Source organism: Coturnix japonica, chromosome 1 (genome assembly GCF_054131305.1).
Source record: "Coturnix japonica strain WE chromosome 1, WE-NBRP24, whole genome shotgun sequence".
Taxonomy (NCBI): domain Eukaryota; kingdom Metazoa; phylum Chordata; class Aves; order Galliformes; family Phasianidae; genus Coturnix; species Coturnix japonica.
In genome coordinates, this window is record NC_140663.1 from 51,940,498 (window position 1) to 51,968,327 (window position 27,830).

A 27,830-nucleotide genomic window follows, 5' to 3' on the forward strand; every position below is an offset into this window, starting at 1 on the left:
TGAAGCCTCCTGCCTTGGAGGTGGATTTCAAGTAGCTAAGCCCAGGATTTCACCTCTATCTCCCCCAGTCACAAAACAAACAAACAAAGGCAGTTTTGAAAGGACCATTCTGCAACAGGGAGGCTTTGGTTTGCCTCTCATCAGATAATGCCACAACCTTCACCCAACCTATCCCTAAGCTCTGTCAGCCAGCCAGCTTCCTAACGGAGGACAAAACGTACTTACCTCACCAAGCACTGAGGTAAGTAAAAGACTGGATAAGCAGGTCTGTGGATCTGGTGGGTGTGTACAGGATTGCCCAGGAGATGCAGAAGCCAAAGCACATGATGAGCACAAGTAGTGCCTGTGAGCACTAACCTGCTTCCTAACTGGATGGGTCCTCTACGGAAGGACTCAAATCCTACACATTTAGATCCACTACAATGGGAAAGAACAAAGGACTAGAAGACAAGGTGTAAAGCCCTGCCACTCTGCAAGTACCAGCTCCCTGGGTGTGCATCATCTCCCCTCTGGGCAGTATGAAAGTAGCATCCACACTCTGAACCTGGAAATGTGGGATTAGAGAACACCAACATTTGGTAGAGCTCTATCAGCATCACCTTTCAGCTGTACAGTGCAATTTTTCTTCCTAACGTTCTGGGAAATGCAGAGGAGGAGGGACGTAGCTAAGAGACAATTCTAATATAGGAGGGAAAAGGGGGACCAGCACCAAAACAGTGGAGCAGATTAAGAGCAGAGGGAAGGGCTGTAGCCTCACCCTCCATCTCTTTCCCTGTTGTGTCAGAAAGGTGCCACACTGACCGACATCTCTCATCTCCATGGGGAGTTCAAATGTGCTCTGATGGATGGTTTCCATCCCCAGGGCCAAGTTACGGCCTTCTGCCTTTCAAGGGAACATCCCCCTTAGGAAGCAATGAAGTGTGTGGCAGCATTTTTGTGGGGTATTAGTCGTGGAAGGGAAGAGGAGGGAAGAGGTATGCATGGAAGCTGGCTCAAAACACCAGACACTAACCCAAGCAACCAGATGAGTCATGTGCTATGGGTCCTCAGCTTGCCCGAGGGACAGAAGAACTGGCAGAATGTATGGAAAAGAGGTCAGGGGACTGATTACTTGCCACCCAGTTCCATTTCCAGCCTTCATTTCTCTAATTCTTTCCCTCATGGGGCATGTCAGGAATGTTGGTTGTGGGAAAGGCTTTCAAAAACACGCCTGGAGATAAAAATGCATTTGTGTTAAAAACTTGCCTCCATAATGGCAAACGAGAAGACGCATATAAGGCTCATGGCTTTATTCACTCTCATATTTCTTAGGATCTCCCTGCTTTGCTGGATGCGATATTAGCTAAACCAGTAAAGTCTCTTCTGCTCCTTATGCCAAAAGATTATGATCCCCAGGCTCCTCATCTTGCACATAGGAAAACAGAGGCATGGACACACAAGCTTACACCCTGAAGCAGCTCTTCTTGTTTGGATTCTCACTCCCATGGACTGATTTTGTAAGGTTAAAAATCAGCTCTGCAAGCTTGTCCTAGAAGCTGAAAGGAAGCTGGGCTCACCTGGCTAATGCAGCTCAGGTGTTGGAGATGCCGATCTCTCATTGCACCATCTGCTATAAGTAAAGTTACTAAGGCATAGAGTGCCTCTGTAAAAAATTAGCCACTGGTTCCAATTAAATCCAAAAACCAGAGGCATTCAAAATGAATGGTGTCCTTCCAACAATGGAAACAAGGGGACTTCCAAGATGCCCCAAGCCCAACTTCCCTGAATTCAAGGGGATCGTTTCTCACAGCAGAGACAGCATGAAGCCAGCTGGCTGGAACTTGAACAAGCAGAAGAGAAAAGCAGAATTGCGCCATACACAAAACGTCCATGGAGACCTCCTTCCATCAAGCTCAAAGCAGCCATGCTGGGATCCAGCCCCACACCACAGCCAGGGCGTGCAGTGGGAGGGCAGGCAGAGCCTTCATGCCCAGTGCCATAGAACAAGGCTGCTGGTGCTGTGCAGCTCACTCCCATTGCCTTTCTCATGGGTTCCAGAACTGTGCCGAGGCGGGTTGGACAACTCTGAGGATTTGCAGGAATCCTTCAGACAAGCAGAATCTGTCTGAGTCACACGCACGGGGAGCAATGCCAAGGGTGGCTCATCCACTGGAAAAAAAAAAGAGAGAGAAAGAAATGCTAAGGGAGCAATAGCAAGTTATGAAAAGCCACAAGAATTAACAGCTCATGGGCTGGAAAGAAGGAAAGAAAAAGGTCTCTCTCCTCACTCTTATACGTGCCAGCAGCAAGCCACCTTACCCCACCAGCTCTGAGAGGGTCTGGAAGGGCTTTGGATCCAAGGCTGTGGCTGAGGTCTGCAGAAGAAGGAGCTGTCAAGTCGAAACTATCTGCTACTGCTGCTCTGAAATTAGCTTGAACGCATTCCCTTTGATGGGCCTGCAAAATGAAACAGTAAAAACCAAACCAGATGGAAATGGCAAAGAAAGCTCTAAAAAAAGGGAAGCAAAATCCCAAAATGAGTGACTCAGTGCGGGAAATGGGCTTCTAAAGAGAGAACTGCAAGCATCTAAAGGAGACCTAAGAAAAGCTCAGGCCCACAGAACTGACGCTGCCCTGCTCCTGTCCTCCCTGCTACCAGAGCAAAGGGCACCAGTAACGCACAAACAGATGGACATCCAGAGCAGGCCACGTGGAGAAGAATCGAGATACACTTGAAAGCATTGCAGGAACTCCAGGGAACAGTGCAGACGCTTCACTCATGCAGGCACTGGGAGAACTACAGCCACAGCCTTGCTCAGAGCTCCCAAAGGTCTCAAAGAAAGCTCTCAAAGCCAGCAGCTGACCTGCAGGGTCAGGGAGAGCTTTCACAGTACCGCAAGGCGATCAGCAGCAGCTGGAACATCAAATCTCCTTTTTAAGGGCTATACTGGGCATGTCATGCACTTGAGGACATGCTGTTCAGCTGATCGGTCCCATATGGTATGCTGTCCCTTCTCCTGATGCTCCCATGAGCCTTTATTCCCATTTCTGACCCTTCTCACGCAGCCGCCGAGATGGTCAGTAGTTTATAAAAGCCCTTGCCTGGCCACAGAGGATGTTTATTTTGTGCTCTCAGTGGTTGTGCTGCACTGTTTGCTCTCTGTCTCCCTCCCTTCCAGCCCACGGCTCCTTCTGCTGCTGTTATTTTCCCCACCACTGCCAGCAGAGCCAAGCCAGGTACTGGTTGCACATCTCTGTGCTGCTCTGCACCGCTCTGCAGCCTTGAAGCAGACACTGCCCTAACTGTAGTCCAGCTCCTGGACAGAGATCACTTGCTCCCAAGAGCAGGGAAGAGAACTACAAGCAAAATGCTTGGGACACAACTCACACCAGACAAATCTTATCGCATGGAGAACCAAACACACTGCCACTCAGCGTGCAACAAACGGACTTGGCAAGCCAAGAGATTTGATAAGAACAATGCGAGGAATGGTGGCTGCAGCTGCGACATAAGCTCCCACCACCACACAGATAGCTTATCTCTGCTGTCAAGATGGGACATGCATCAGTGTCTGCTGCACAATAGCAGGGAGAAGCTAGTGGAGACCTGCTTTCTGGTCCTGACCATGCATGCAGCACCGCTTACAACACTGTCCCTGAGGAACATCTCTATTACTCACTCTGTCTCATTAGGAAAGGGGTGTGAATCTTTCCTCAATGGCTCTAATGGAGACGCGGCTCCCCAAGGAACCAGCTCAGGGAGAGCTGGAGAGAGACCACTGCCCACCAGCAAATGGATGGGAGAGGATCGCTGGAAGGATCGCTAGGTCTCCAAGCCCAAAGATGAGTCCAAAGTCAATGGATGGCCCAAATGCAGGCTGCTGGGCTGCTGTGAACCAGTTGCTTACTAGATTCCCTCCTGTTTTCAGGGCTTTCAGACTGGATATCAGGGAAAAGTTCTTTACCACAGCGTTGGAACAGGCTCCCCAGGACAGTGGCCGTGGCCTTGAGCTTGCCAGAGCTAAAGAAGCACCTGGACAGGGCTATGTCTGAGACATAAGGTCTGATTTTTGACTGGTCCTGTGTTGAACCTGGAATTAGACTTAACGATCCCTATGGGTCCTTTCCAGCTCAGAGTATTCCATCGTTCTATGATCACTGCTTCTCCCACCCCACAAGCCAGGAGGTCAAACATGGACAGCAACCCACAGCATGGGGCTTGGGACACTGAGTCACGCTGCATGCTCAGCCCTGCCCAGCAGACAGAACCTTTCCCAGTTTCAGCCTAGCACACGCTCACACCCTACCCACTCATCTTCAACCTGTTTTGTGACATTTTCCCTCTTCAGAGAGGAAAAGTGGAAATGGGAGAAGGATTAGCACATAAACAAAGGCTCTGGCTGCCTCCAGCAGCTGCTGCAGGGGACTGCACTTCAAAAGTGAGATCCAGGCTTACAGGACTGAGCTGTTTTGCTCCCGGCACTGAGAGTGAGGAGCAGGGCACAGCTCTCAACCACAGAGTTAAACACCCGGTGACACTGTGAGTCTATTGGGAACAGCACCCAGCCCACACTGTCCCCAAATTGTCCCCAGGAACGAAATCTTCCACACCAAGCCAGAGCTCACAAAAGGCTGGGATGACCCTTGAGAAATACACACACAACTCTATCCCTCCACCTGGGTTTCAGTTCCCTTTTTATTCCTAGCCTCATGCCTGCTGTGCCCTGGCACTGGATCCACAGCAAGCAGAGAAGGATGAATGGCCAGGCTGGAGACAGAGCCACCGCTCCTGCCATTTCGCAGTCCAGATTTGAGCCAGCACTAAAGTTTCCAGGGGAACATGAGGCAGCTGCAGCCAAACCAGGACTGTTGCCAACGTGGGATTTTCAATCCCAGGCCAAAAAGTGTCTGTTCAGCTCACCCAGCTTCCAAGCACAAGCCAAGAGCACGAGCACACAGCACCGGGGCTCCCTGCAGTGGGAATGCCTCCTCCCTGTGCTGCACTGGGAGAAGAGACTGCACAAGGCTGCTGCAGAACTACACATCCCCAGTAAACGCTTTGCTAAGTCACACACTTCGTCGTCACCGCAATGCAGGGATGTGTTTGTCAGACGGGCTCAGGGATTTGCTGCATCTGGGCTCCCCAATCCACTCCTGGATTCCTCTTATCATGTTGCTGGTCTCTGCTCAAACCATGCTTGGCTGCCTGTGAAAAATGCCTTAGCAATAGGATTTTTCTCCTTCTCCCTCCTGCTGTTCTTTAAAGCCAAACTGTCCCTCTGCAAAATCCAGGCTCTGGATGCATTTCTTTCCAACACTTGTGTTTTGTAACTACATCTCTTCAAACCACTCCAGATAAGACAGCAAGTCGGGGCTGGAGTGAGAACAGGTGAAACTGCTCACCTCTTTGAGTGCCTCTCTCAACACTTCAATCCCAAGTGCACCTTATCAGTAGAGCATCTTTTCCAGTTAGAAGCTGCACAGAGAATGACTTCATCAATGCTCCCCCTGGTGGTCCTTACAGCCTTCCAGGCTCTTCTCACTCTGACTTGGCAGATCTTCCTCTCCCTGTGTTGATTTTGGCTTACCCAGATGCATAATACATCAGCCCCCGGGCCACAGCCAGGAGTTCAGCTTCTATCCCTACTCCTAACAGCAGCAGGAGTTTACCTTCTGCTACCCCGACGCTAACAACACAGGCAGCAAATATGGGTATGCATTTCCTTGAGTCTCACTCCAAGCAGAGATCTTCCAACCAAGTTTTCTATTCTGTTCCCCAGCATTCTACTTCCTCATTCTCCTCCTGCAGTTGTCTTTGATCACTGGAGACAGGCCTTCCTGCAGCAAGAAGGGAAACGCTGAAAGAAATGAAAGGGAATGATCCCGGTGATGACTGCACGCCACAAGAAAGTGCTGCATATGCAAGGGAAGAAGAAACTTCCTATTAGATGAAAGGAGCACAAACCTGCTCTCCCCCTGGAGAAGTATGAAGCTCTTTATTTTGGCTCTATAATTGCAACACTCCACTGGGAAAGGTGCTTGGAAGTATTGCAAAAGGAAGATGAGCAAAGGTCAGGTGTAGCAGGGCTGCATATCCAGAGCATCACGGTTTGAGGCGATGTCAGGAGACGAGCTGCCTGCCTTGATTCAAAGGCAAGCAGCCAAAAACACAGGAACTGCCCACTGCAGTCAGCTGGAGCAGGGATATCAGAAAAGGGAACAAAAGACCACAATATGGTCAGGAAAGTGAAAGGTCTCTGGCAGAAAGCCTTGCCACAGAAAGAGGAATGTGGCAGGGGAAAGGGAACACCACTGGCGAGAGCCAACAGGAAGCACATCATACCTCTATCTCCTGCACACGAGCACATCTGCAAACATTGCACAGTTCACTGAGATGCGCTGGAGAGAAACCAAACAAATGTGTGAGCAGAGTGAAGGTGACGGAGCGGTACCGTCTGGATGCAGCCAGACAGATGGGGAGACCTACCTGCCTGGAAAAACCCTTGCAAAGCACACCCAGACATTCCTGCAACCCTCCCCAGCGTTGTTTGTGCCGTGATTCACCACAAACGTGGCTTCAAGCCACGGCTGAGCAGCAGATGCAGCCAGTCTCCTGCCTGCTGCTGCCCTCTGTGGGACAAAGCAGCTCCCAGCCCAAATTGCTGTTTCCCTGGCACGCAAACTAGCCGGGCCTCCAGCTTGTGCGTAATCACTTTCCTCTGCAACTGGCTACAGGCTAATTATAGTTCCAGTATTTTCCTTCTGGATCAGCGTTAATTACAATACGGAGCGTCTCGCTCCATTAAGCTTTAAATCTTGTTTGGGATTCCAGCTGTCAGTATAAATGAGTTGAGGAAGGTTTTTCTCAGGAGGCATCAAGCTCGGTTATGGGGAGCTGAATTGCGAAAAGCTTTTTCATAGAACCATAGAATGACTTGGGTTGGAAAAGACCTTCAAGATTACCCAGTTCCAACCCCGTGCCATGGGCAGGGCTGCCACCCACCAGCTCAGGCTGCCCAGGGACCCATCCAACCTGGCCTTGAACCTCCAGGGATAAGGCACCCATCTTCTGTGGGCAGCTGTGCCAGCGCCTCACCGCCCTCTCGGTAAGAAACTTCTCCCTGACATCTCATCTAAGTTGCACAGAAAGCAGATGCAATCGAAGAGGAAGGAGCCTGCCAAGTTCCTAAGCAATAAAAGAAAGGCTTGCAACGCCGCAGCTAACATCAGTGTAATGGATGAGTTCATTTGCCATTGTTTGCAGCCAGCCGAAGAGAGGCGCAGCCTGCCATTCGCTTTACGCTCGCTTAACATCGGCTGATGCCAAAGCAAGGAAAATAAACATTTAAAGACTGAAAGTTGAGCAAAAAACTGAAACAAAACCACTGCTCCATTTGCTTTCTGGGTCAGGGAGCGGGGACAGGCACCTTCTGCACTGATCACACGTGACCTACAATAGCAGTACTGAGATCCCGGACTCCTGCAAATCACTTTAGGGTTCTCAGAAACTTTAGAGGTAGCATTAATAGGCAGGAGTGACTCATAGGACCGAAATAACTCATGTAAAACGTGCCTGAACACAGTGAAAGATGTGGCAGTTTGCTAAGAAAGGCCCTGTAAAAATAGACCTTTGTGAGGTAAGGCACTGAGAGTTAAACAAAGAATAGGAGGTAGTTCGAAATGGCCTAAAGGCTTCCCCTGAACACAATGGCTGCCCATATGGAGAAGCCATCGGAGTGACAGCAGGACAGCTCTTCTGTGAGGACTCTATTCCCGGTGGATTTAAGTTCCACCGAGTAGGAATAAGACAGAAGGTTAATAACTAATTAAAAACAACCGCTCCTAAGAGGCACAACCAGGCCCGATATCATTATAACGCCTTCCAAACGCCGAGCCCCGCCGCCATTTTGAAGCCTGGGCCCCGCTCCGCGCAGGACGCGCAGAGACGCAGTGCGCATGCGCCGGAGCCGGCCCGCTCGCGTCCTTTGAAAGGACACGCAGCTCCGTCACGAGGCGGAAGTCGTTTGAGGCTCCGCCGGAAGAAGCTTCAGTTGACAATGGAAGGGCTACTTCCGGTTGGGCTCCACGCGACGGTCGACTTCCGGCTCTATTCATTGGCTGCTCTGTACCCTCCTCTGGAGGCCTCCAGCCCGCGTCTCTCTGTCCTCCCCGTGCGGTGAACTCTATGGTAACTCGGGCGATGTCACGGCAGGGGGCGCGCGGAGCGGCACTCTGTACTTCCGACTTCCGGTGCTCTATGGTGGAGCCGGCGGCGCTCTAGAGGTTTCTGGGCTCTCTCGATGGGCCGGTGGCGGCCCCGCCATGGAGGCCGAGACGCTGGAGGCGCGCATCAGTGAGTGCTGGCGGGGGCAGGAGGGGGAGAACGGGGGTCGAGGGGGCCCGCCTCACTCATCCTGCCCTTGTGCCGCCCGCAGACAAGGCCACCAACCCGCTGAACAAGGAGCTGGACTGGGATGGCATCAATGCGTTCTGCGAGCAGCTCAACAAGGAGCTGGAGGGGTGAGTGGGCCTCGCACATCGCGGCCCGGTGCTTTGTCGGTGGTGACGTGCCGTCCTGCCCCACACAGCAGCAGTGGGGCCGTTCCTCAGTCACCATCCAGCTTTCCTCTCCCCCCAGCCCTCCGCTCGCCACCCGGCTCCTTGCCCACAAGATCCAGTCCCCGCAGGAATGGGAGGCCGTCCAAGCCCTCACGGTAAGGCAGGGCGTGATGGAGGGCAGTGGGGGTGTCCCACTAAGAGCTTGCGATGCTCTGGGGAAGCCCTGACGCGTGTGGTGGGAGAGAAGTGGCAGCGGCAGCAGCCGATGGAGGGTGACGGGTGGGGGAGGCCTTGTCCTTAGGGAGGAGCATGGGAGTCATTGGGAAGTTTCCCATTCCTCTTATCGCGTTGTGGATCTGTCAGCCGTGGGGTTTGTGAGCTCTCTGCCTCAGGGTGGCCCTGCTGAGTTAAAGGTGTCCCTTTCCATGGTGATCAGAGGGCTGGAGCACTTCTCCTATTAAGACACGCTGAGGGAGCTGAGTTTCTTCAGCCTGGAGAAGAGAATTCTCCGGGGAGATTTCACTGTGGCCTTCCAATACTTGAAGGGAGCTCATAAGCAGGAGAGGGACTGACTTTTTACATGATTTAATAGCGATAGAACGGTGATAAATGGTTTTAAACTAAAAAACAAGAGATTTAGATTGATGTTACGTGGAAAATCTTCATTCGGAGGGTGGTGAGGCAACAGGACAGGTTGTCCAAGGAAGCTATGGGTGCCCCATCCCTGGAGGTGCTTGGAGTTCCCAATAGACTCACAAAGCCTCAGGTTCTGTGCATGGTGAGAAGCCAGATGTTGACGTAGCTCATGGGCTCATCCTCTCCCAGGTGTTGGAGTCCTGCATGAAGAGCTGTGGCAAGCGCTTCCACGATGAGGTGGGCAAGTTCCGCTTCCTTAACGAGCTCATCAAGGTGGTGTCTCCAAAGGTGGGTCCCAGGGGATCCTCCTGGAGGTGATGATGGTGGAAAGAGGGCTTTGGAAAGAAGTGATGGAGCAGAGGGGCCAGAGATCTTTTGGAATGTGAGGAAAATGGGACAGTGCTTAGAAAGATTTAATCCGTGTTTCTATTGAGTTTTCCAGTGGGAAGCTGAGCTTTCACCCACTGCTCTAGGCTGATCTTTGTTGCAGGAAGCTGAGGGCCAGCTAGTCCTGATGCAACCAGTGCTTGTGAGACTTCTGAGCCCATCTGCGTGTGTGGAGTCACCTTCATTGCATTTCTTCTGGGCCTTTTTTGTGCTCGGGAACCTCCCTCATCTTTGACACTGTGACTCTTATCTCTCCAGGGTATCCCAGACTGTTTGAGACACTGAGGGCAAGCCCAGGCCTGGTTGGCATTGCTCTGGCAAGTCCATCTGAAGGACCAGGTCCTTACCTGCTCCTTTGCTGATGCTGCTGTTCCTGTAGCAACTCACACTGGGCACACTGTTCTATTCAGCCAGAGCAGTCAGCTCATGATGCCAGCAAGGATGGAGTTAAGGGAAAACAGACTAAATATAACTAAGGAAAACTGGAGGCTGTCAGTCACAGCTTGTGATCTGTGTTGACGAGTATCTGAATATCCAGGGACTGTAACAGCATCATTCTGCAGTCATCTTTCTGGGGTGATCTAGAGGATGTCATCTGCCTAAAGCCACTGGCAGCACATTTGCTGTTTTTACTACCAGTGCACAGCAGACCCATGACATAAGAATGAAGGGTGACAGCACAGTAGTAGGAAAGCTGCATCCAGCAGTGAGGTGTTTGTGGCTTACCAGCTTGCTACAAAGAGTGTCAGGCACTTTGCGATGCTGAGTACAGCTGACGGTGTGCTGGGCCTTGCCCTAGGGACTGTCACCTACAGCCCTTCACTTCACCTTCCAGCCCTGCTGTCTGAAGGGTTGTCTTTCCCAGCAGCTTCTGATAGCAGCATGATTTCTTTCACAAGGCAATAAGGACTCTCCTGAGCATTTCCCACCAGTCCCTGGGTGTTGCTAAGAGTCTGCTGGCCCAGCATTTCTCCCATCTCCTGTAGTGGAAACCAAGCATGGCACAGGACATGTTGCAAGGGCCTCGTGAGCTTTCCTGCTTGCTTCCTCTTTCCTCCTCCTTGTGCCGTTGGAAACTGTCTCACTTCTGGGGGAGGAGAGGAGGGGAACAGGCTGGACTTGCAGCAGCTCAGATCAGCTTCAAGTCGCCTCTTCTCTGTTTCTGTAGTATCTTGGCAGCCGGACACCAGAAAAAGTGAAGTCAAAGATCCTGGAGCTGATGTACAGCTGGACACTGGGGCTGCCTCACGAGGTGAAGATCTTGGAGGCCTACCAGATGTTGAAGAAACAAGGTGAGAGGCAGAGGTCCGAAAGGAGAAGATGGGTGGAAGGTTTTTTTCCTTATTCATCCAGGCAGAATCTAGAACAGGCTCTGCATACCTGCTGCCCAGACCAAGCATATCCATAGATCTGCCAGACTCCACAGAAAGGGCTGGCAAAGAAATTGATGCCTTGGGGCTCCTTGATGGGTAGAAGGAGTTTCTGGGGGTCTGATGTGCTTAATGGTTGGGGGAGAATACTGCTTGTTCCCCATGGGAGGTGGTGAACTGGAATGGATTGGTGCTGAAGGGATAGAAGTGCTTTGGTAGTACCGAGTGCTGGATTTTTCAAAGACAGGACAGTGCTGAAGGGGGTAGTATTTGCATAACAACACAGTTTAAGATGGTGGATGGCAGAAGCAGATCTTGATCTCCTCCATTGCAGCTAGTCTTGATGAGCTGTTAAGGGCAGAATTGACCTAGGTGGTAGTGTGTCCCCCGCTGTGGGTGAGGCCTCTTGATATTTCTGTTGGTCTCTACTGCAGGTATTGTGAAATCTGACCCAAAACTGCCTGATGATGCTCCTTTTCCACCACCTCCTCCTCGGCCCAAAAACATCATTTTTGATGATGAGGAGAAATCAAAGGTAAGAGGTCTATGCAAGCAAAGAGCAGAGGGCAATATCTTCTCTGTTTTGAGGTCTCCTGTGCTTCAGAGTAAGAGTTAAGACTTTTGTTTCAGGAAATGCATCAAAGGAATGTTGAGGGCCTACTGCAAAATCATGACAGAAGAAACAGCCTGAGGTAGAGCATGTGGGTCTCTTTGACCTTTGGAACTCTTAGCTGAGGGCTGGTGCAATGGGTAACATGCTAATGTTAGCCCAGCAGATTCTGAGAGGTTTGTTTTGCTCTCTCCAGTCTCCAGAGTTATCTGGCCATAAGGTTTAAGTAAATCCCAGCCTTCAATGCTGTTGTTAACTCTTCTCCACTCACAGCACTGCAGTCTGCTTTCTGCCCAGCTGCTTGTATCTTCCTGGATTCATCCTATATTGCCTTTCTATCAGTCGTGTCATCGTTCAGATAAACCTCTGATATGTTTAAGCAAGTATTAGGCTTCTCTGTGTCATCTATCAGTGATGTCATTTTGCTGCAGGGTACATATTTTGTTTTCGTAGATAACAAATGGGGAATCGTAGATGTCCTGAAGGACTGTTCATTGACTATGGAGGAAAGAAAATGGTTGGTCTACTTCTTTGCCAGTTACAGCTGCAAAATGAGCACGTGAGGAGATCAGAATAGGAGCCCAACACAATCCCATGACATCTCCCTGTGTAAAACAAGCTTTGTTTGTGGCAGTATTCATATTGCTGTGCTCCAGGATCTCTGTTGTGAGTAACAGGCAGGGAGGGGCAGGCTTTGAATGCAGGAGACTTTCACAGAAAGGCCTCTCTTACACAACCAGAGCCACAATGGGGAAAGGAAGACAAGTTGTACTTCTCTCCCTGGTCTCTTGCACAGGGCATCGCCACTAGCTCTCATACTGCAGGAGCAATACCTGCTGCCATCCCTCTGCTTGGGCTCAGAGATTCCTCTTCTCTTGCAGATACTGGCTCGTCTCCTGAAAAGTTCTCATCCTGAGGACCTTCGGGCTGCCAACAAGCTCATTAAGGAGATGGTTCAGGAGGTATGGCTGAGGAAAAAGGGGGCAGGGAGCCATGGCCTGGATGACAGTGCTCGATACCAAAGGGGCCGTGGATCACTTGTTCAGCAGCAGCGCCAAAGAGTCCTTGTATGACTTGTGCCACCGTTGGGCTACTTGGAGAAATGGCTGTGGGTGGAGCTACTGCAGCACAAGATCTGTGGTGGTTTCAGCCCTGTCTGGCAAGTGCTAGTGCAGAAATAACCTGGGGTTTTCCCACTGATGGGGAATCTGTTCTGGGGGGCAGAGTTGCTGTAACTAAAGGCAGGGAGTTGGTGTGTTGGTTGGCCCAGCCTTCCTTCCCCATGCGTTTCCCCTCCAGGACCAGAAGCGTATGGAAAAGATCTCCAAGAGGGTGAATGCCATTGAGGAGGTGAACAACAATGTGAAGCTGCTGACAGAGATGGTGACAAACTACAGCAAGGGGGAGACAACGGAGAGCAATGAGGACCTGATGAAGGTGAGGAGAGGCTATCCCACTGTCCTCCCTGGGCTTACCAGAGACTGTTGTTCCTCCTGCCTATTTTGTACCCTATCTGAACATCCTGCTGCTCATCTCAGTGCCCCTTCTCTCCCCCAGGAGCTGTATCAGCGCTGTGAGCGCATGAGACCCATGCTTTTCCGGCTTGCCAGTGACACAGAAGACAACGATGAAGCTTTGGGTAAGCAGACCTGACCCTGACCTTTCTTGTTCTGTCTGCTTCTCACTCCATCTTCTCTTAGGGAGTCAATGCTTGGGCTGCCTATAGTACAGCATCCATTAGGAGCCTGCCACTTTTTGTGGTGGCAGCTTGCTGTAGGCTGGCAATTCCATGGCTTGGCGCTAGGTGGAGGCAGATGACCCCAGTCAGCAGCGTTCATTTGCTTTGTTGTAGAAAGTAAATTTGTGCTTATCCTGCTGGAGCTGTCAGTGTATTTTGATGGGGTTTGCAGCAGCAGAGGCAAAAGTGCTGCCTGTGGTGGGATATCATCAGCTCCTTGAGCCTTACTTTGAAGAAATAGACTGAGATGGGTATAAAAGTCACTGTCTTGGGTTATTTACTGTTTCAAACCTCTTTAAACCACTACCTCTTCCATTTCAGCGGAGATCCTGCAAGCCAATGACAACCTGACACAGGTGATCAATCTCTACAAGCAACTCGTGTCGGGAGAAGAGGTCAACGGGGAGATGGCAGCCGGTCCTCTTCGAGGTGAGGAGACCTGGGGAATAGGGAGATGAAGCACAGAGACCCTACTGCTGATTTCCTCTGGTGTTAAATAAGATTGAGAGAAGCGGAAAGGGGACACCTGCAGGATGTCAGAGATGGGCTGATGAGATGAGGGAATGGCTTGTGGAGATGACTTGTTGCATGAAAGGAGGGAACTGGGAGAGAGAACAGATGAGGATTTCCTTCTGCCAAGTGTGAAGAAGGATGGGAACTGCATCTCGGCACTCTGAGACAGAAACCGTATCCCAGTCCTTCTCACTTTGTTCACAGGCAGCACCTCTGCACTTCTGGATCTGTCGGGACTGGAGCTCCCAGCAACCGGGCCTTCCTACCCAGCCTTGCCTACCCATTCAGGTGGCTCAGCAGTCCCTGTGCCTGACCAAGCTGGCTCTGTTTCCTTACTGGATGATGAACTTATGTCTTTAGGTGAGAAGACCAGAGCAAAAGCTTCCCATTACATCCTTCGCTGTGGGAAGTCTGAATGGATGGTGGTTCTTGTGGCAGGAGCATGAATGAGGGAGAGCTCTGGGAGAGGTGACTCATGAAAAACCAAGATGTCACCATCACTTAGAGCAAGGGAAAAGGCAGGAAAGACTCTGAACTTCAATCCCATAGTGTTTTTCTGACACCCAGAGAACCTAGAGGGGATGTACCTTCTGATTTACTGTGGATAAACTGACCTGTCAGGTGAATCAAGACTGATGCAGTGTCCATCAGCAGATGGCATCACAAGGGTAGAGCACCTCCAGCTCTTCATGCGACATCAACTGCAAAGTGTAAACACGTTACCAGTATGCACACAGAGACTTCTAGAGCTGTTCAAATGCATGTTGCAAGTCTTGTGAAGTACCACTCCTAGATAGCTCTAGCGTTCTATTTTTCCCAATAAAGTGCTTTCTCCTAGGATAGGTGCTTTGGGTACAACAGCATGAAGTAGACGGTATGATCCCCCAGATTGCATGTGAAAGTGGGATCTGTTGCAGTGGGAACTAGACTCAGAGTGAGGATCTCTGGGCAGAGAAAATATCACCCTCCCTGCTCCTTCCTATGCAGAGATGGAGGCCTGAGATGGGAGACCATGTTGTTGACTCTGCCCTACTGCTTGTGTCCTCCCTGACCAGAGGAATCTGTTACAGATTCAGGCCCCTTTAAGTGTCTTTGCCCACATAGCGGATAGGCTTCATTTTTGCTTTTATTCCTGCCAGGCCTGAATGATCCAGCACCGCATCCTGCCCAGGCTGTTGACAGCAGTGGCTGGAACAGCTTCCAGGTAACATGCTGGGAGCTGGAGAAGCTGGTGGGGTGGGTGGTGGAAGGAACAAAAGGAGTAGGTAAGGAAGTATCTCTGGTCTGATTGTTGATGTCGATAAAGAACCCTGCTGGATGGGGGGGACTTCTGTGCACTCTTTCTGCAGTCATCAGATAGCACTGAGCTCAGCATCACCCCTGTTGTGGCAGCAGTGCCAGTCAAAGCAGATGCAGGCACATCCTCCCCCAAACCTACTTTCACAAGTGGCCTGGATGACTTGGACCTTCTGGGCAAGACTCTGCTGCAACAGTCTCTGCCTCCAGAGTCCCAGCAAGTGCGATGGTGAGTAGGATTGGGGCAATCTTGCATGTCTTCTCCACCCTTTTCATGTCTAGGGTGCTGGACACAAACATTTCAGTGCTGTTTCACTTGTTGCTCTGTCTAAATCTATAGGGAGAAGCAGCAGCCACCTCCCCGGCTCACTCTGAGGGATCTTCAGAACCGGAGCAGTTCTGGCACCACAGCTCAAAACTCCAGTGTTCTGCCTGTGCTCCAGGGTGTTTCCCCTAACCCCACGCTGCCCCTGAACTCAGAGCTGCCTGCTCCTGCTACACTACCAAAAGTAGCCACCACGCCACCAGGAAGTACTTCAGTCCCACCACAGCCTCCTGCCTCCACGCTGCCCCCAGAGATCTCACTGGCCAACATCACTGTGCCTCTGGAGTCAATTAAACCCAGTAAGCTGGGATGAAAGCCTGGGAAGGAGGGGAAATTGCCTGTTTGGAAGCTCACCACACAAACTAGGGGGGGAAATACTGAACCAGGGTATGAAGAGAGTGCATAAATTGAAGAATGTGAGAAAGGTTGCCTGTTGGATTACAGGGAGGTTGTATCTCTGTTGCTTGTGTGGAGCGTGGCTGATGGGAAGGATTGCCAGTTCCTCCTTGGCTGACTACAGCCTGTCCCTGCCTTTCACACAGGCAGCATCCTTCCTGTGACAGTGTATGATCAGCATGGCTTTCGCATCCTCTTCCACTTTGCTAAGGATGCCCTTCCCGAGAGGCCCGACGTGCTGGTGGTGGTGATTTCTATGCTTAGCACGGCCCCGCAGCCCATCCGTAACATTGTTTTTCAGTCTGCTGTCCCCAAGGTAAGGCAACTGCTGGGGCTTGGGTCCACAGACAGTTCCCATGAGATTCTCCCTTTGCAGGAGAGCTCTGTGGAGCAGAACCCAATAAAATATTTCTTTTTTATAAGAAAGAGGAAGCTCTGTATATCTGACAGGGCCTCTAGCTCTAATGTCCCTCAGCAATGTGAGATGCTTTTCTTTCTCCCTAGGTGATGAAGGTGAAACTACAGCCACCCTCAGGCACGGAGCTGCCGGCGTTCAACCCCATTGTCCATCCCAGTGCCATCACACAAGTCCTGCTGCTTGCTAACCCACAGAAGGTAACAGCACCATCCCTTGGTGCCTAGGCAAAGCCCCACTCCCCTCCTATTCCCTGTGCTCAGTGCAGCTTCCTAGAGACCTGAATGACTTGTCCTTCACATTTTCCTTCCCCTCTGACTGCTTTATCTTTCCTCCCCTACCTCCAGGAGAAAGTGAGGCTACGATACAAGCTGACTTTCACCATGGGAGAGCAAACTTACAACGAAATGGGGGATGTGGACCAGTTCCCCCCACCAGAGTCATGGGGCAACCTCTAGGGCCGCAGGGCGTAGGCGCTACACTTGGAAGCTGGCCTTGTGGGGCTGAAGCAGCCCTGAGGAGAGGGGGAGGGCGGGTGGGGGGCTGCTGCTCATACTCAATTCTCCAATCAGCCGGGCGAGTGCCAGAGGGAGCGTGCCTCCAGGATGAGAGCAGACACCAGGAGATGTTCATCCCACAAGAGTAGGAGTGCAGTCAAGCTTCTTGTGGCTGAACAGTTGCCTTCCCTGCTCTTCCAAAGGCACCCCTCCCTCTTTAGTTTGTTCAACATCTCTTCTGACCCCATTTTCCCCCTCTGGGTGCAGTGGGAAGCAAGGATGGGAAACTCTTAACAGCCTCAGCCTTAGGCAAGGCCTAGCAAAGGAAGATCCATTATCTGGCCCCTCTTCCCCAGCCCTTCAGCTGCTTCATGCTCTGCATTGTTCTCTCATGTTAGTGAATGCTGAGCTGTGGGGTATCCTCCCTTGCCCCCAGCCTTGGAGCTGGGCCCTAGTGGTAGTTTCCTGTCTGAAGGGATAACCCTAGAACTGAACAAGGACTTTGGTGTCTTCCCAGCACCAGAGAGCAGGCAGCGATCCTTGCTCCTGGAGGCCCGGGGGGGATCTTCCCTTAGCTCCCTCTTTCCAGTAGCAGGTAGAGCTGCTGGTGAGAGCTGAAAGCTGGGAAGGGCTCGCTCTGTGCCTCCCCATCTGCTTCAGCTCTGGTTCCTCGGCTTCTGGGCACTGAACTCCTGCTGGGAGGAAGCACACATCTTCCCCCAATGCTTTAGCTACTGCAGCAAGCATTTGGGACTGTGGCTGGAACATCACCTGCTTGTCCTTGCCCCTCGCAGGGCTGACACAATTCAAAAGGGGCTTTCAGTGGGGCTGAATCCTTTCTCCTTGAGGCTCGCGTGGGGAGAGGGTGGGAGTCGGGCTCTGAGCATCACCAGGGGGCACCACCAGGCTCTGTACTGTGGGGAGGGGGGTACAGCTGTGCCTTGTGCCCCATTGCCCAGAGGGGGCTCGCTCCAGCCCCCTTATCACTGTGACACTAGAGTGCGGATCTGCAGGCATGGAGGAGACCAGGGGGTGGCGTGTTTCTAGGCAATCCGTGTCCCGATGGGACTTGTGACCATAGGAGCTGCTTCCCATCTCTAAGCTGGTTTTAGCTGGGTCTTAGGGGCAAACTGAGCTCTGCATTAGCTTGTTGGAGGTAGAAGGCAATTTCTATTCTCTGCTTAGGGGCAGTGAAGGTGGGAACTGGGTGCAGCCACGTGGTGGAGAAGAGGGGGAAGCAAGGTCTTTATGCTGAGGTTCTGCTGTGTCTTACTTCCCTTTCTGGTCTCTTTTCAGGGTTTTGTATGGGGGTTTTTTGTTTGTTTGTTTTTTCTTTGCAGATCTGGTTCTTGAACAGACTTGTATATATTTTCAGTGCAAATTCTGCACATGGAAGAAAACAATTAAAAAACGCCCGGCGCGACAAATCTGCTGTATTTATGGAAAATAAAAAGAGTTCTTTCCTGATGCTGTGCCTTCTCAATGCATTTTCCCCTGCCTGCACCGAGGAGCTGTTGGCCTCGCGTGGGGCCGTTGCCAGCTCCTGTCCTGCCCCAGCTCCTCTTGGGCCTCACTGGTTCATGAGCAGGGAGAGTGAATGGTGGAAGTCCCCCCCAGCCACTCTCAATTCCTGTTTGAGAGCAGGCCCTGTCAACACTATGAGCTGCTCTCTGCTTACTTCTCTCTGGGGAAAGCATTGGGCAGGAGCACCCGGTGCTCCCCAGCTGATGAGCTGCTCGCAGGCCCCAGGGCTGGTTGCAGGCTGGTGGCTTTGCAGCAAAACTTCCTCCTCCCTGAGGCTGCTGATCGGAAGCAGCTCTATTAGGGCGGTTTTGGTGCAGAGCTGGGGGTTGGTTGCTGGGAGGCAGGCGTGGGTGGCCACTTGGTTGAAGGGTTTAGAGCAAGATGATGCTCAGGCAGCATTCCCTTGCTTGGTCTCCCCATTAAGAGTCATTAAAGTGTGAAAAGACCTCAGATCACCTAGTCCAACCAACCGCCTGCCAATACTGCCCGCTAAGCCACGTCCCTTGGAAGCAGATGGTCCAGCATCGCTTCTACTGCACCCTCCTGTAAGGAAGAGCAGAGCCCAGCAGCCCCAGGCTTTGGGGCACAGCTGGAGCAATTGCTTCCCATCCCTGCTCAGGTTCCACATAGCTTGGCCTCTGCTCTCAGTACAGGAGGAGGAAAAGCTGCAGGTAGCCAGATAAGGCAAGCTTTGCATCGTGCAGAGTGGGAGCAAAATCTGGGGGGGAAGGGAAGGGGGTTGGGGAAGAAAAGTTGCACTGCGTGGCTTGAGCTGAGTGCAGCTCTGCAGAGCAAGTGACGCTAAGGATGGGAACGTGAAGCTTGTGGTCACCATGCAACCTTGCAAGGGCAGCAGGGTAAGGGGGAAGGGATGGCTTCGCCATCTGCAGAGGGGTGCTGGGATGACCTGATAGCGTGGGGTGTGCATCACCCTGAAGTGCCCTCCCACACCACAGCTGGTGGTAAACATGGCAAGGCGGGTGAAACAGAGCGTGGGCCTCCCACTTGGGCTCAGCAGCAGCATGCGCCTGTCCTGCCTTGTTATGTGTTTGATGCAATAATATTTCCCCTTTAAGGCTGGGCTTAAGTTATTTATACTTTGTGGGGTGGTGACAGGAACACAGAGCAGAGCAAAGCCCTCAACCGCTCTTACCTGATCTGCAGCCAGGAAGGAAGCTAAGAAAAAGAGAGGGACCGTGAGACAGAGCCCAAGGGAGGGGAAGAAAAAGCAGGCAGGGCATCTTCGGGGAGGGACAGGGGAGGGGACAGACCGGCAAGAAGAAAAAGAGGGAACCAGGGAAGAAGGAAGGAGCAAGGAGGGAGAGGTGCTCCGGAACGGCAGCTCTGCAGAGCAGAAGGGCTGTGGGCGTCCCATGCCAAGTGTCACCGAGGGGTGCTGAGCTGCTTCTCTCAAGATGATGAAGAGGCAGTTCAATCGGATGCGGCAGCAGCTGTCCCATCCCAACGCCACCAGCCGGTAAGGACTTCTCTACTTCCAGGATCGGTGAGCTGGGAGGGAGCAGGATATAGAGCCTGAGGGAGGTGGGGGGGGCACCAGGCAGGATTAGGCACCCGAGTTGCCAGGGAAGAGGGAAAGTGTGAGAAATGGGCTTAAAGCATCTTCAGCATAAGCTGAGGGGCTGTGGGTACCAGCTCCCTGCTGCTGCAGTGCAGTGGGATGGTGACTTGGTGCTACTCACCAGGGATGGGCTCCACAACCTGGCTGCCCATGGAGGTTGGCTTCTGCAGGACACGAGGGCAATGGGCAGGGTCTCCCCAACCACATGCCCTAGGATGTGTGGTGTCCAAGAGGAGCTGGGACTTGTTCCCTCCATTCAGATGGGTGCCTGGTGCCCTACATCTGGCCAGCAGTGTGGACACCCTGTGGGAACACCTGTGGAGATCTGCCAGCTTCAAATGTATTCCTACAGCTCAGTCTCACTTCCATCACTTCCTTACTTTTCTTTTTGGCTTTCCAGAGCTCTCTTTGCAAAACCCAGGGCTGGGCTCTCCCCCCTTTGCTCCCTGTTTCCTGCAACCACCTCTGCACAGAGGCACACAGACTGCCAAGCCCTAGCAGGCTGACAGGGACCAGTTCCAGGTCCAACAAGGGCCTTCAGCCACCATGGCAGAGCTGCAATCTGGTCACCTGTTGCTCTTCTTGCCTTTCCCAATGCAAACCAAATCTCTTCTCCCACCTCTCTAACCCGGAAGAGAGCTTTTCCATCTCCATGCTGAATGTGCATCCATTTCACTTGAGGCTGTGTGTGCAGAAGGTCCTACATAGCTCATGCAGCTCCAAAAAGAGCAATTCACCCACCGCAGAACCTCTCCTCCACGGGGCTGTGATCTCACGTGACATTGGCTGCTTTCAAGCCAACCACCCCCATTTCCTGCAGCTCGTCCCATGTCAGTTCTTGCAGGAGCTGAAAACAGAAGCGTGAAGTGGCTGGGCAGGGGGATAAAGCAGCAGCAGAAGAGGTTTCCAGGGAGCAACAAAAACACAGGTCCACTAAGCAAAGTTTCCCCTATGGGAAGAGTCATGGAGGTTTGGTGGCCTTGAGTGTCAGGGTTTGAATTGGGTTTTGATCAGGATTTGCTGCAAACCATAAGCTTCCTTTGCAAGATTCACTCTGCATACTTGCTTGCAAAACCAACCAGAAAGCTGCCTTCAATTATGCCCTGCAGGGGGCTGGTGTTGGTCTACACCTCCAGCCTTTCCACAGTGTTACTGCTGCTCCAGTCCAGCAATGTGCCCAGTAAAGACAGATGGCCACAGGGCTCCAGGAGGAGCTGCCTTGGATTTGCCTTTGGAAGAGCCAGTCAGGACAAAGTTTTACCCCCAGACTTCTCACCAGAGCAGTGGCCCTGTCTCACTGGCATATTTTGAGCCAAGTGCTCTGAGCTGGAAGTCCAGTCTGGTGGGAGCTGCTTCTCTTGTTCCTGGTGCTCTCTTCCTGGGCTCGCTCTGCCTGTAGCTTTGGGGAGGATGGTCTGAGCCATAGCCAACACCTCCTATCGGGACCTCAAAGAAAGAAGGGCGAGATGCAGGAGGAAGTCCCCCCATTTCTTCTCATGGCTTGTTCTTCTCCCTCTGCAGAGCCCAAGAAGCAACTGAGTTCCTGACAGAAGATTTGCTGCAGGTGAGGCGAGTGCCAGCTTGCACCCACACGTGAGGACATGCCCCATCCCTACCTGCGATCTTCCCCACAGGCACCTCCTTGTCATGGGGCTGGAACATTCCTGCCTGCTGGAGGGTGGTTCCAGGGCCAACGCAGCAGCTTCGGCACAGCACTGGCAGATCCAGCATGGCTGTGTCAGCGAGCACTGCTCTGACATGCCCCCCTGCCACAAAGAAGGGCTCACCGGTGCCACCTTTCCACCCCCAGATCGAGCAGAGGATCGAGCCAGCCAAGAGAGCAGCTCACACCGTGTCCAAGCGGCTCCAGGCTTGTCTGCAAGGTCACTGCGGGGCTGAAATGGACAAGCGAGTGGTGAGTGTCCCCTGGACACCTCCTCAGCCACCACAAACCTGGGGCCAAAGTGCTTCTAGAGTCCTAGATAGCACCTTTACAAAACCCTTACGCCCATGCCCTTTCCTGAACTCCTGTGGTGAGGAGCAGCATGGTGCAGCTGGGCATGGGCACACCACCGCTTCCTCTTCCTTGGTTTGAATCTGCCACCTCCTTCCCAGCTGGTGCTCACCAGCTCCTGTCTGGAAAGCAAGCCCTATGCCTTCCCAAGCGCCAACATCCCCCCCTCCCCCCCCCCCATGATACTGCTGAACCTTTCTCCCAGCTTGGCTTAATTATTCCTGACATTAAATTCCACCATACACTTGAAGCCATGGCAGGGCTTAGTAGAGTTCTCCATCAGTCCCACAGTCCTCCACTGTTTCAGAGAAAGCTAGAGAATATCTAACCAGCTGTTTAGCCAACCATGTCCTGGCTTTGGCCAGAAGGACATAGAGAGGGCTCTTCCCCTAGCCCCAAGGCCAAGAGGGAGCTCAACCAGAGGGAGATGTGGGGAACCAGTGCAGGTTTAGGATACCATCTGTCCCTTGCTCACAGCAGTATGCCTCAGGGTGAGCGAGCTGCCACACATCAGCTCATCATCTCTTTTCCTATGGCTCTATGCAGAAGAAGCTACCCTTGATGGCTCTGTCTGCAACGATGGCTGAGAGCTTCAAGGAACTGGATACAGAGTCCAGCCTTGGGTAAGTGCCAGAGGGAAAAGATAGCAAAAACCTAGCTGAGCTGCTACCTGGGCTCTGGGGCTTCCACTCCCAAGCAAGCACAGAAGGGGAATGGGGGCTGGCTCTGGGTGCCCACATGGGTATAGGTATGGTAAGGGATGCTGGATTGGAGGCTGGCTCCAGCCAGTGTTTGTTTCACCTCTCTCTCCCTTTCAGGAGAGCCCTGGAGATGGGTTGCTGCATCCAGAGTTCGCTGGCCAAGATCCTGGCTGAGTTTGAGATTGCTATAGAGCGTGACATCCTGCAGCCACTCAACAAGCTCAGCGAGGTCGCCATGGTCAACCCCCCAGCTCCAGTGTTCCATCCCCAAACCTCTGCCACTCACCCTGGCCCCTCTCTTCCAGGAGGAGCTTCCCATCATCCTAAAGCGCAAGAAGACCCTCCAGAAGCTGATTTCTGACTGGAATGCCATCAAGAGCCGGTATGGAGCACAGTGTGGCCATGGGAGACCAACTGGGTTGGAGGAGAGGAGCAGACAACTGCCCTCTGCCAGTACAGGGAGCAAATCTCCCAGGGACAGGAGTGAAGCCAAAGCAGCAGTAACTTGTCCCCAAGCCCCTTCTCCACACTGATAGAATCACAAAATCATAGGACCATTAAGGTTGGAAAAGATCACTAGGATCTTTTAGTCCAACCATCGATTCATCCCCATCACTCCCACTAACAATGTCCACATCCTTACGGTTCTTGAACACCTCCAAGGAAAGTGACTCCACTGGCTCCCTGGGCAGCCTTTTCCAATGCATCACCACTCTAAGAATAATTTTTTCCTAATTTCACTATTTTTTCCTAATATTTACCCTTATGTCCCCATTAATAAGGCTGTGGGTGTCGCTTCTTCTCTCTCACCTCAAAGGCTGAACCAAGCTGTCAAGAGTTCCAGTAACAGCGCAGGAGCTGGAGCTGGCCCGGGGGCATCTTCTGCTGCCAACAAACTGGAGATCCTGAAGGAAGAGGAGGAGGAGGTGAAGAGGAAGGTAGAGCAGTGCAAGGTGAGCACAACACTGGCTCTCCTCCTTGGGGCAGCTCCAGGGCTGGAGATCTGCTCTTCTCCAGCAACTCCACCCAAGGTGACACCCACACCAAGAGCAAGCCAGCCAGCGCAGCCTACCCTGCGCAAGCAACCAGCTCCCTTGCAGTGTGGAAACAGAGAGATGCCTTAGGCCTGGGGAAGAACAAAAGTAAAGGATTTGAAACATAAGCTGTTGCAGAGAGGAGGCTCCAGGGGCTGGAGCAGGAAGATCATAGGGTGCTCCCAGGGTGAGACCCAGCTGAGCTGAGGTCTGTGCTGGATGACAGGGGACTGACTCCCATCATCTTTCTACATGTCCACACTGTTTCTCCTTAAGAGCCTTGTTTGTCACAGTCTACCATAGCTGGGAGATCCTCCTGTGAAGTTCTAGGGCCTGGCGGTAGGGCAGGTCTTAGCTGTGACCTGAACACAAGCAACAAGGGTGAGGAAGAGTCCCCACGCAGCCCTGGTCTGCCCTCTCATCACCTTCCCTGAGGGGCTTCTTGAAGGCATCCCCTCTCCCTCGGGTGCCAGGCAGGAGGGGGAAGGATGCTCTTTTTGGTGTCTCCCTTCCCAGGATGAGTACATGGCAGACCTCTACCACTTCTCCACCAAAGAGGACAGCTATGCCAGCTACTTCATCAGAGTAAGTTCTCCTCTTAGTATGTGAATTGTCTCCTGGGGTATATCCCGCCTTGTCTCCATTTGCAACAAGCCCTCCGGCCAGAACAGAGTGCCACATGCACTAGAAGCTGCCTCTAAATAGAGCAGTTGTCTCAATTCATCCCCATCTCTAATTCATCTCCTATCTACCACTATAGACATGGTCCCACGTATTCCAAGGGATTTCCCTTGCAGTTCTTCCTGCAGCATCTTTGCTTTCCTTGGTGCTCTCTTCTTATGAGTGCTGTGTCCTGGGGATGGATCTCTGGAGAGGAGACAGTGCCAAGCTGAGCACTGGCTATTTGTCCCCTATCTGGCAGCTGCTGGAAATCCAAGCCCAATACCATCGGCAGTCGCTGGAATCTCTGGACTCGGCTCTGACAGAGCTGAAGGACAGCCACAGCCAGAAAGGTACCCAATCACTTACAAGGCAGCATGGGGATGGCTGTGAGAACAGCCAGCAAGGCTGGGAAAGGTAGCTTATCCTACCATGGGGTGGTGGGCACTGCCTCCACCAAGCTAACCACAGCTTTGGAGTGAGATGCCACCATGGTTGGATGCCACCGGGACCCCAATCCTTAAGAACATCTCCTTGTCTCCCCCAGAGCCCTCCTTCACCACAGAAACCCCAGTGGTAGGGTATTACGGCGTGCCCCTGCAGACACATCTCAAGGACTTGGGCCGAGAGATCGCTCTGCCTATCGAGGCCTGTGTAATGATGCTGCTGGCCTCGGGCATGAAGGAGGAGGTAGGCAGCCCTCACCATCCTATACTCCCTAAGAATACTCCACAGCACCCTGCATCCCTTTGCTCCATCCCCAGGGACTATTCCGGCTAGCAGCAGGTGCCTCCGTGCTGAGGAAGCTGAAGAGCAGCTTGGCCAGTGGCTCTAATGCCCTGGAGGAGTTTTACTCGGACCCCCATGCTGTGGCCGGTGGGTGCAGTGACATGGGGCAGGGATATGCGGGCAGTCAATCACTACTGCCCCCCAGCCTCCATCACTTTCCCACTCCCCCTCCAGGTGCATTAAAATCCTATCTGCGGGAGCTGCCTGAGCCTCTGATGACCTTCAAGCTCTATGATGAATGGATCAAAGTGGCCAGGTGGGTCAGGGCTCACAAGCCCAAAAGCCTAGCAGCTGTTTGACTTCTCACTTTGGGGGTGAGAGAAGTAGTGAAGAAGATACAGTAGCACCTATCATGAGCATCATCAGCCCTTCTACCTCATACACCAAGTCCATCTTTATCCTACAAAGCAGCCTGAGCTCTCTTTTTCTCTTCTGCAGCTTAAAGGACACTGATGACCGCGTACAGAGCCTGAGAGACACCTGCAGCCGCCTGCCCCAGGACAGCTACAACAATCTGAGGTGTTTCTGTGGGATGGGGCTTCTTTGATCCCAAGTATTCACCAGAGGCACCCATCCCCTTCCTGAGGGTGCACTCACTGTCTCCTTGTCCTCCTTTTACCCTGCAGGTATCTGATCAAGTTTTTAGCCAAGCTGGCAGAGCACCAGCATGTGAATAAAATGACCCCCAGCAACATCGCCATAGTGCTGGGCCCCAACCTGCTGTGGCCAGAGCAAAGCACAGGGTGAGGAATGGCCGGATTGCAGGTTTTCTGGAGAGAGTCCCTCTTTTTGGGCTTTACTCCTCTAGAATTAACATAAAACGGGTTAATTCCCATAACTCCTTCCCTGATGGCTCTCCCACCTCTGCCTCTCAGAGACCCTGTGCAACTAGACTTGGCCTCAGTCTCCTCCATTCAGGTGGTGGGAGTCATAGAAGCCCTCATCCAGAACGCAGACTTACTCTTCCCTGGAGGTAGGCCTTCACTCTGTCCTTCCATCTTTGGGGACCATAGCAGAGGGTGAAGGGAACGTAGGAAAAGCACCACAAATAGCAGAAGAATGGATGAAGAGCATCCCAGGCAGCCGCAGATCCCTGCTGTGGAGTCTGCTCCTGGGGCATGCTCAATGTCTAACAGGAGCGCAGTAAGCACTTCTTGGCCTTTCTCTCCATGCAGAGATAGATTTCAACGTCTCAGGGATGTTCACACTGCCTGCGGATGTCAGTCTCAATGAGGCTGCCCCGGTAGAAGAGCTTCCTCCCAAATCCCCCCCACCCTGCTCTCCATCTCCCCTGGATGAAGAGGTGTAAGTCTGGCAGGAGCAGGATGCTCCTTACCTCTATTCCACCCCAGCCTGCAAGGTCAGGACCACCATGCTCTGTGGTGCTGGCTTGAACCATCATCTGAACACCCCAATTGTCCCCTTCTCCTCCAGCACAAATGACTCCGAAGTCAGCTCCCAGCCGCTTTCCCCAGTGGTGACCAAGCCGTCCCCTGAAGCCTCAGTGCTGCCAGCTTCAACACCAGCCAATGACACCGCCCGCAAAGGTTAGGACATGGAAGCACAATGCTTGGGAAAAGCCTACAGGGCAGACACCTCCACCTTCTCCAATTTATCCTTATCTCACCACGTCCTGCAAGACAGGGTACAAGGGCCACCACATGGGATGACAAGGTCCCCTAGATTTCTGCTCTCCATCCCCAGCTAAGGTGGAACTCTAGGATGGGAGAGACACTGTTCAAAGCTTGTGTCTCACTGTGGACTGAAGAGGGTGGGAAAAGACCCCAAAAAGTGGCATGTCTGACCCTAACAGCCATCCACACCGTGACCTCCTTTCTCTTTCCAGCCAAGCGCCCGGCTCCATCCCGACCCACAGGGCCGCCTCCCGTAGCCCAAGCCCGGAGCCCGATCCCTGAGCGCACCTCCAGCCCTAAGGCCCGGCCACGACGTCTGGGCGCTCCTTCCATCCCTCCCCCACTGCCCCCACAGCCGGCACCGCGCCACAGCCGTGAATCCCTCACGTCTCCGGGGCCTCCCGCCACCAATAGCGGCAGCACGGATGAAGGGCCGGCGGAGGGACAGAGCTCTTTGGCTGGATCAACAACGGCGGAGAACGACTGAGCGAGGCGCGGGGCTGCCATCAGCTCCCACTGTGCCTCCCCTCGTTCCCTCATGCCGGCCAGCAGGGCCCCAGCAGGGCCCACAGCGGGGCCCACAGAGGCTGCAGGTGGGCGCGCGGCGGCCATTTTGGCTCCCGTTGCCTCAGAGCGCATCACCTCGAGCCCAGGAACAGGTACGGCCGGTTTATCCTGTGAGAGGATTCGATTTGTTAAGAAGATATATATACCTGCACACACACGTGGACATGTGTATATATATCTGTACGTATCGCCACTACGTGATTTCAACGGGCCGGGGCAGAATGGCAGCACGACCCTCCCTGTAACGGCGAGCCGCGGGCTGCCCTCGGCCAATCAGGCAGCGCGCCCTAGTTCCGTCCCGCCTCCTCGCCGTGTTTCTGGGCAGCCGATAGGGCCACGAGGCTGTCACTTCTGTGCGCCCCGGTGGCGCAGTGGTAGGAATGGCGCCTTGCAACACCAGGGCCCTGGGTTCGAATCCCCTGTGGCGCAAGTGGTCGAAGTGCCGCTGTGCTCACAGAGGCTCGAATCCCGGGGGTTGGACTCGATGATCTCTCAGGTCCCTTCCAACCCGCACCACACTATTACTATTACTATTCCTTCTCTCGAAGGGACGGGCGATAGGTCGGCGTCCCCGTCACTCTTCTCTCTGCCCGCCTCCCATTGGCGG

General features: G+C 52.9%; 3 protein-coding genes across 21 annotated transcripts; 2 read left to right on the top strand and 1 right to left on the bottom strand.

Moving 5' to 3' along the window:
• Positions 1-1,274: 1,274 nt before the first annotated feature.
• On the bottom strand, positions 1,275-27,512 carry LOC116653477 (uncharacterized). Of its 17 annotated transcripts, XR_014935802.1 has the most exons (5): positions 27,370-27,512; positions 23,350-23,444; positions 20,566-20,671; positions 19,946-20,139; positions 18,139-19,754 (listed from the first exon to the last, which is right to left on the bottom strand). XR_014935802.1 is itself a non-coding variant. In XM_085519755.1 (4 exons), exons 1-4 carry the CDS (start codon positions 6,501-6,503, stop codon positions 2,110-2,112), a joined length of 270 nt encoding a protein of 89 aa, XP_085375881.1. In that variant the 5' UTR covers positions 6,504-6,643; the 3' UTR covers positions 1,275-2,109. The 17 variants fall into 17 exon arrangements, 2 of the variants coding, with proteins under 2 accessions (XP_085375881.1, XP_085375878.1); XR_014935814.1 differs by lacking the exons at positions 18,139-19,754; positions 19,946-20,139; positions 20,566-20,671; positions 23,350-23,444; positions 27,370-27,512 and adding exons at positions 1,275-2,148; positions 2,299-2,436; positions 5,650-5,837; positions 5,945-6,196; XM_085519755.1 differs by lacking the exons at positions 18,139-19,754; positions 19,946-20,139; positions 20,566-20,671; positions 23,350-23,444; positions 27,370-27,512 and adding exons at positions 1,275-2,148; positions 2,299-2,436; positions 6,323-6,378; positions 6,467-6,643.
• Positions 8,229-18,188, top strand: GGA1 (golgi associated, gamma adaptin ear containing, ARF binding protein 1). 2 transcript variants are annotated; one of them, XM_015862649.3, is made up of 17 exons: positions 8,229-8,332; positions 8,415-8,499; positions 8,618-8,693; positions 9,364-9,462; positions 10,730-10,853; positions 11,366-11,466; positions 12,423-12,503; positions 12,841-12,978; positions 13,099-13,180; positions 13,601-13,708; positions 13,997-14,152; positions 14,932-14,996; positions 15,142-15,317; positions 15,429-15,712; positions 15,956-16,125; positions 16,314-16,424; positions 16,572-18,188. In XM_015862649.3, exons 1-17 carry the CDS (start codon positions 8,302-8,304, stop codon positions 16,680-16,682), a joined length of 1,998 nt encoding a protein of 665 aa, XP_015718135.1. In that variant the 5' UTR covers positions 8,229-8,301; the 3' UTR covers positions 16,683-18,188. The 2 variants fall into 2 exon arrangements, with proteins under 2 accessions (XP_015718135.1, XP_015718126.1); XM_015862640.2 differs by lacking the exon at positions 9,364-9,462.
• On the top strand, positions 19,582-27,383 carry SH3BP1 (SH3 domain binding protein 1). 2 transcript variants are annotated; one of them, XM_015862661.3, is made up of 18 exons: positions 19,582-19,722; positions 21,346-21,388; positions 21,635-21,739; positions 22,385-22,461; positions 22,657-22,768; positions 22,845-22,921; positions 23,357-23,492; positions 24,090-24,158; positions 24,496-24,586; positions 24,781-24,923; positions 24,998-25,109; positions 25,197-25,278; positions 25,461-25,541; positions 25,649-25,765; positions 25,898-25,995; positions 26,198-26,327; positions 26,457-26,569; positions 26,869-27,383. In XM_015862661.3, exons 1-18 carry the CDS (start codon positions 19,661-19,663, stop codon positions 27,141-27,143), a joined length of 1,923 nt encoding a protein of 640 aa, XP_015718147.2. In that variant the 5' UTR covers positions 19,582-19,660; the 3' UTR covers positions 27,144-27,383. The 2 variants fall into 2 exon arrangements, with proteins under 2 accessions (XP_015718147.2, XP_085375527.1); XM_085519401.1 differs by lacking the exons at positions 25,898-25,995; positions 26,198-26,327; positions 26,457-26,569; positions 26,869-27,383 and having other exon boundaries at positions 25,461-25,543.
• Positions 27,513-27,830: the final 318 nt, after the last annotated feature.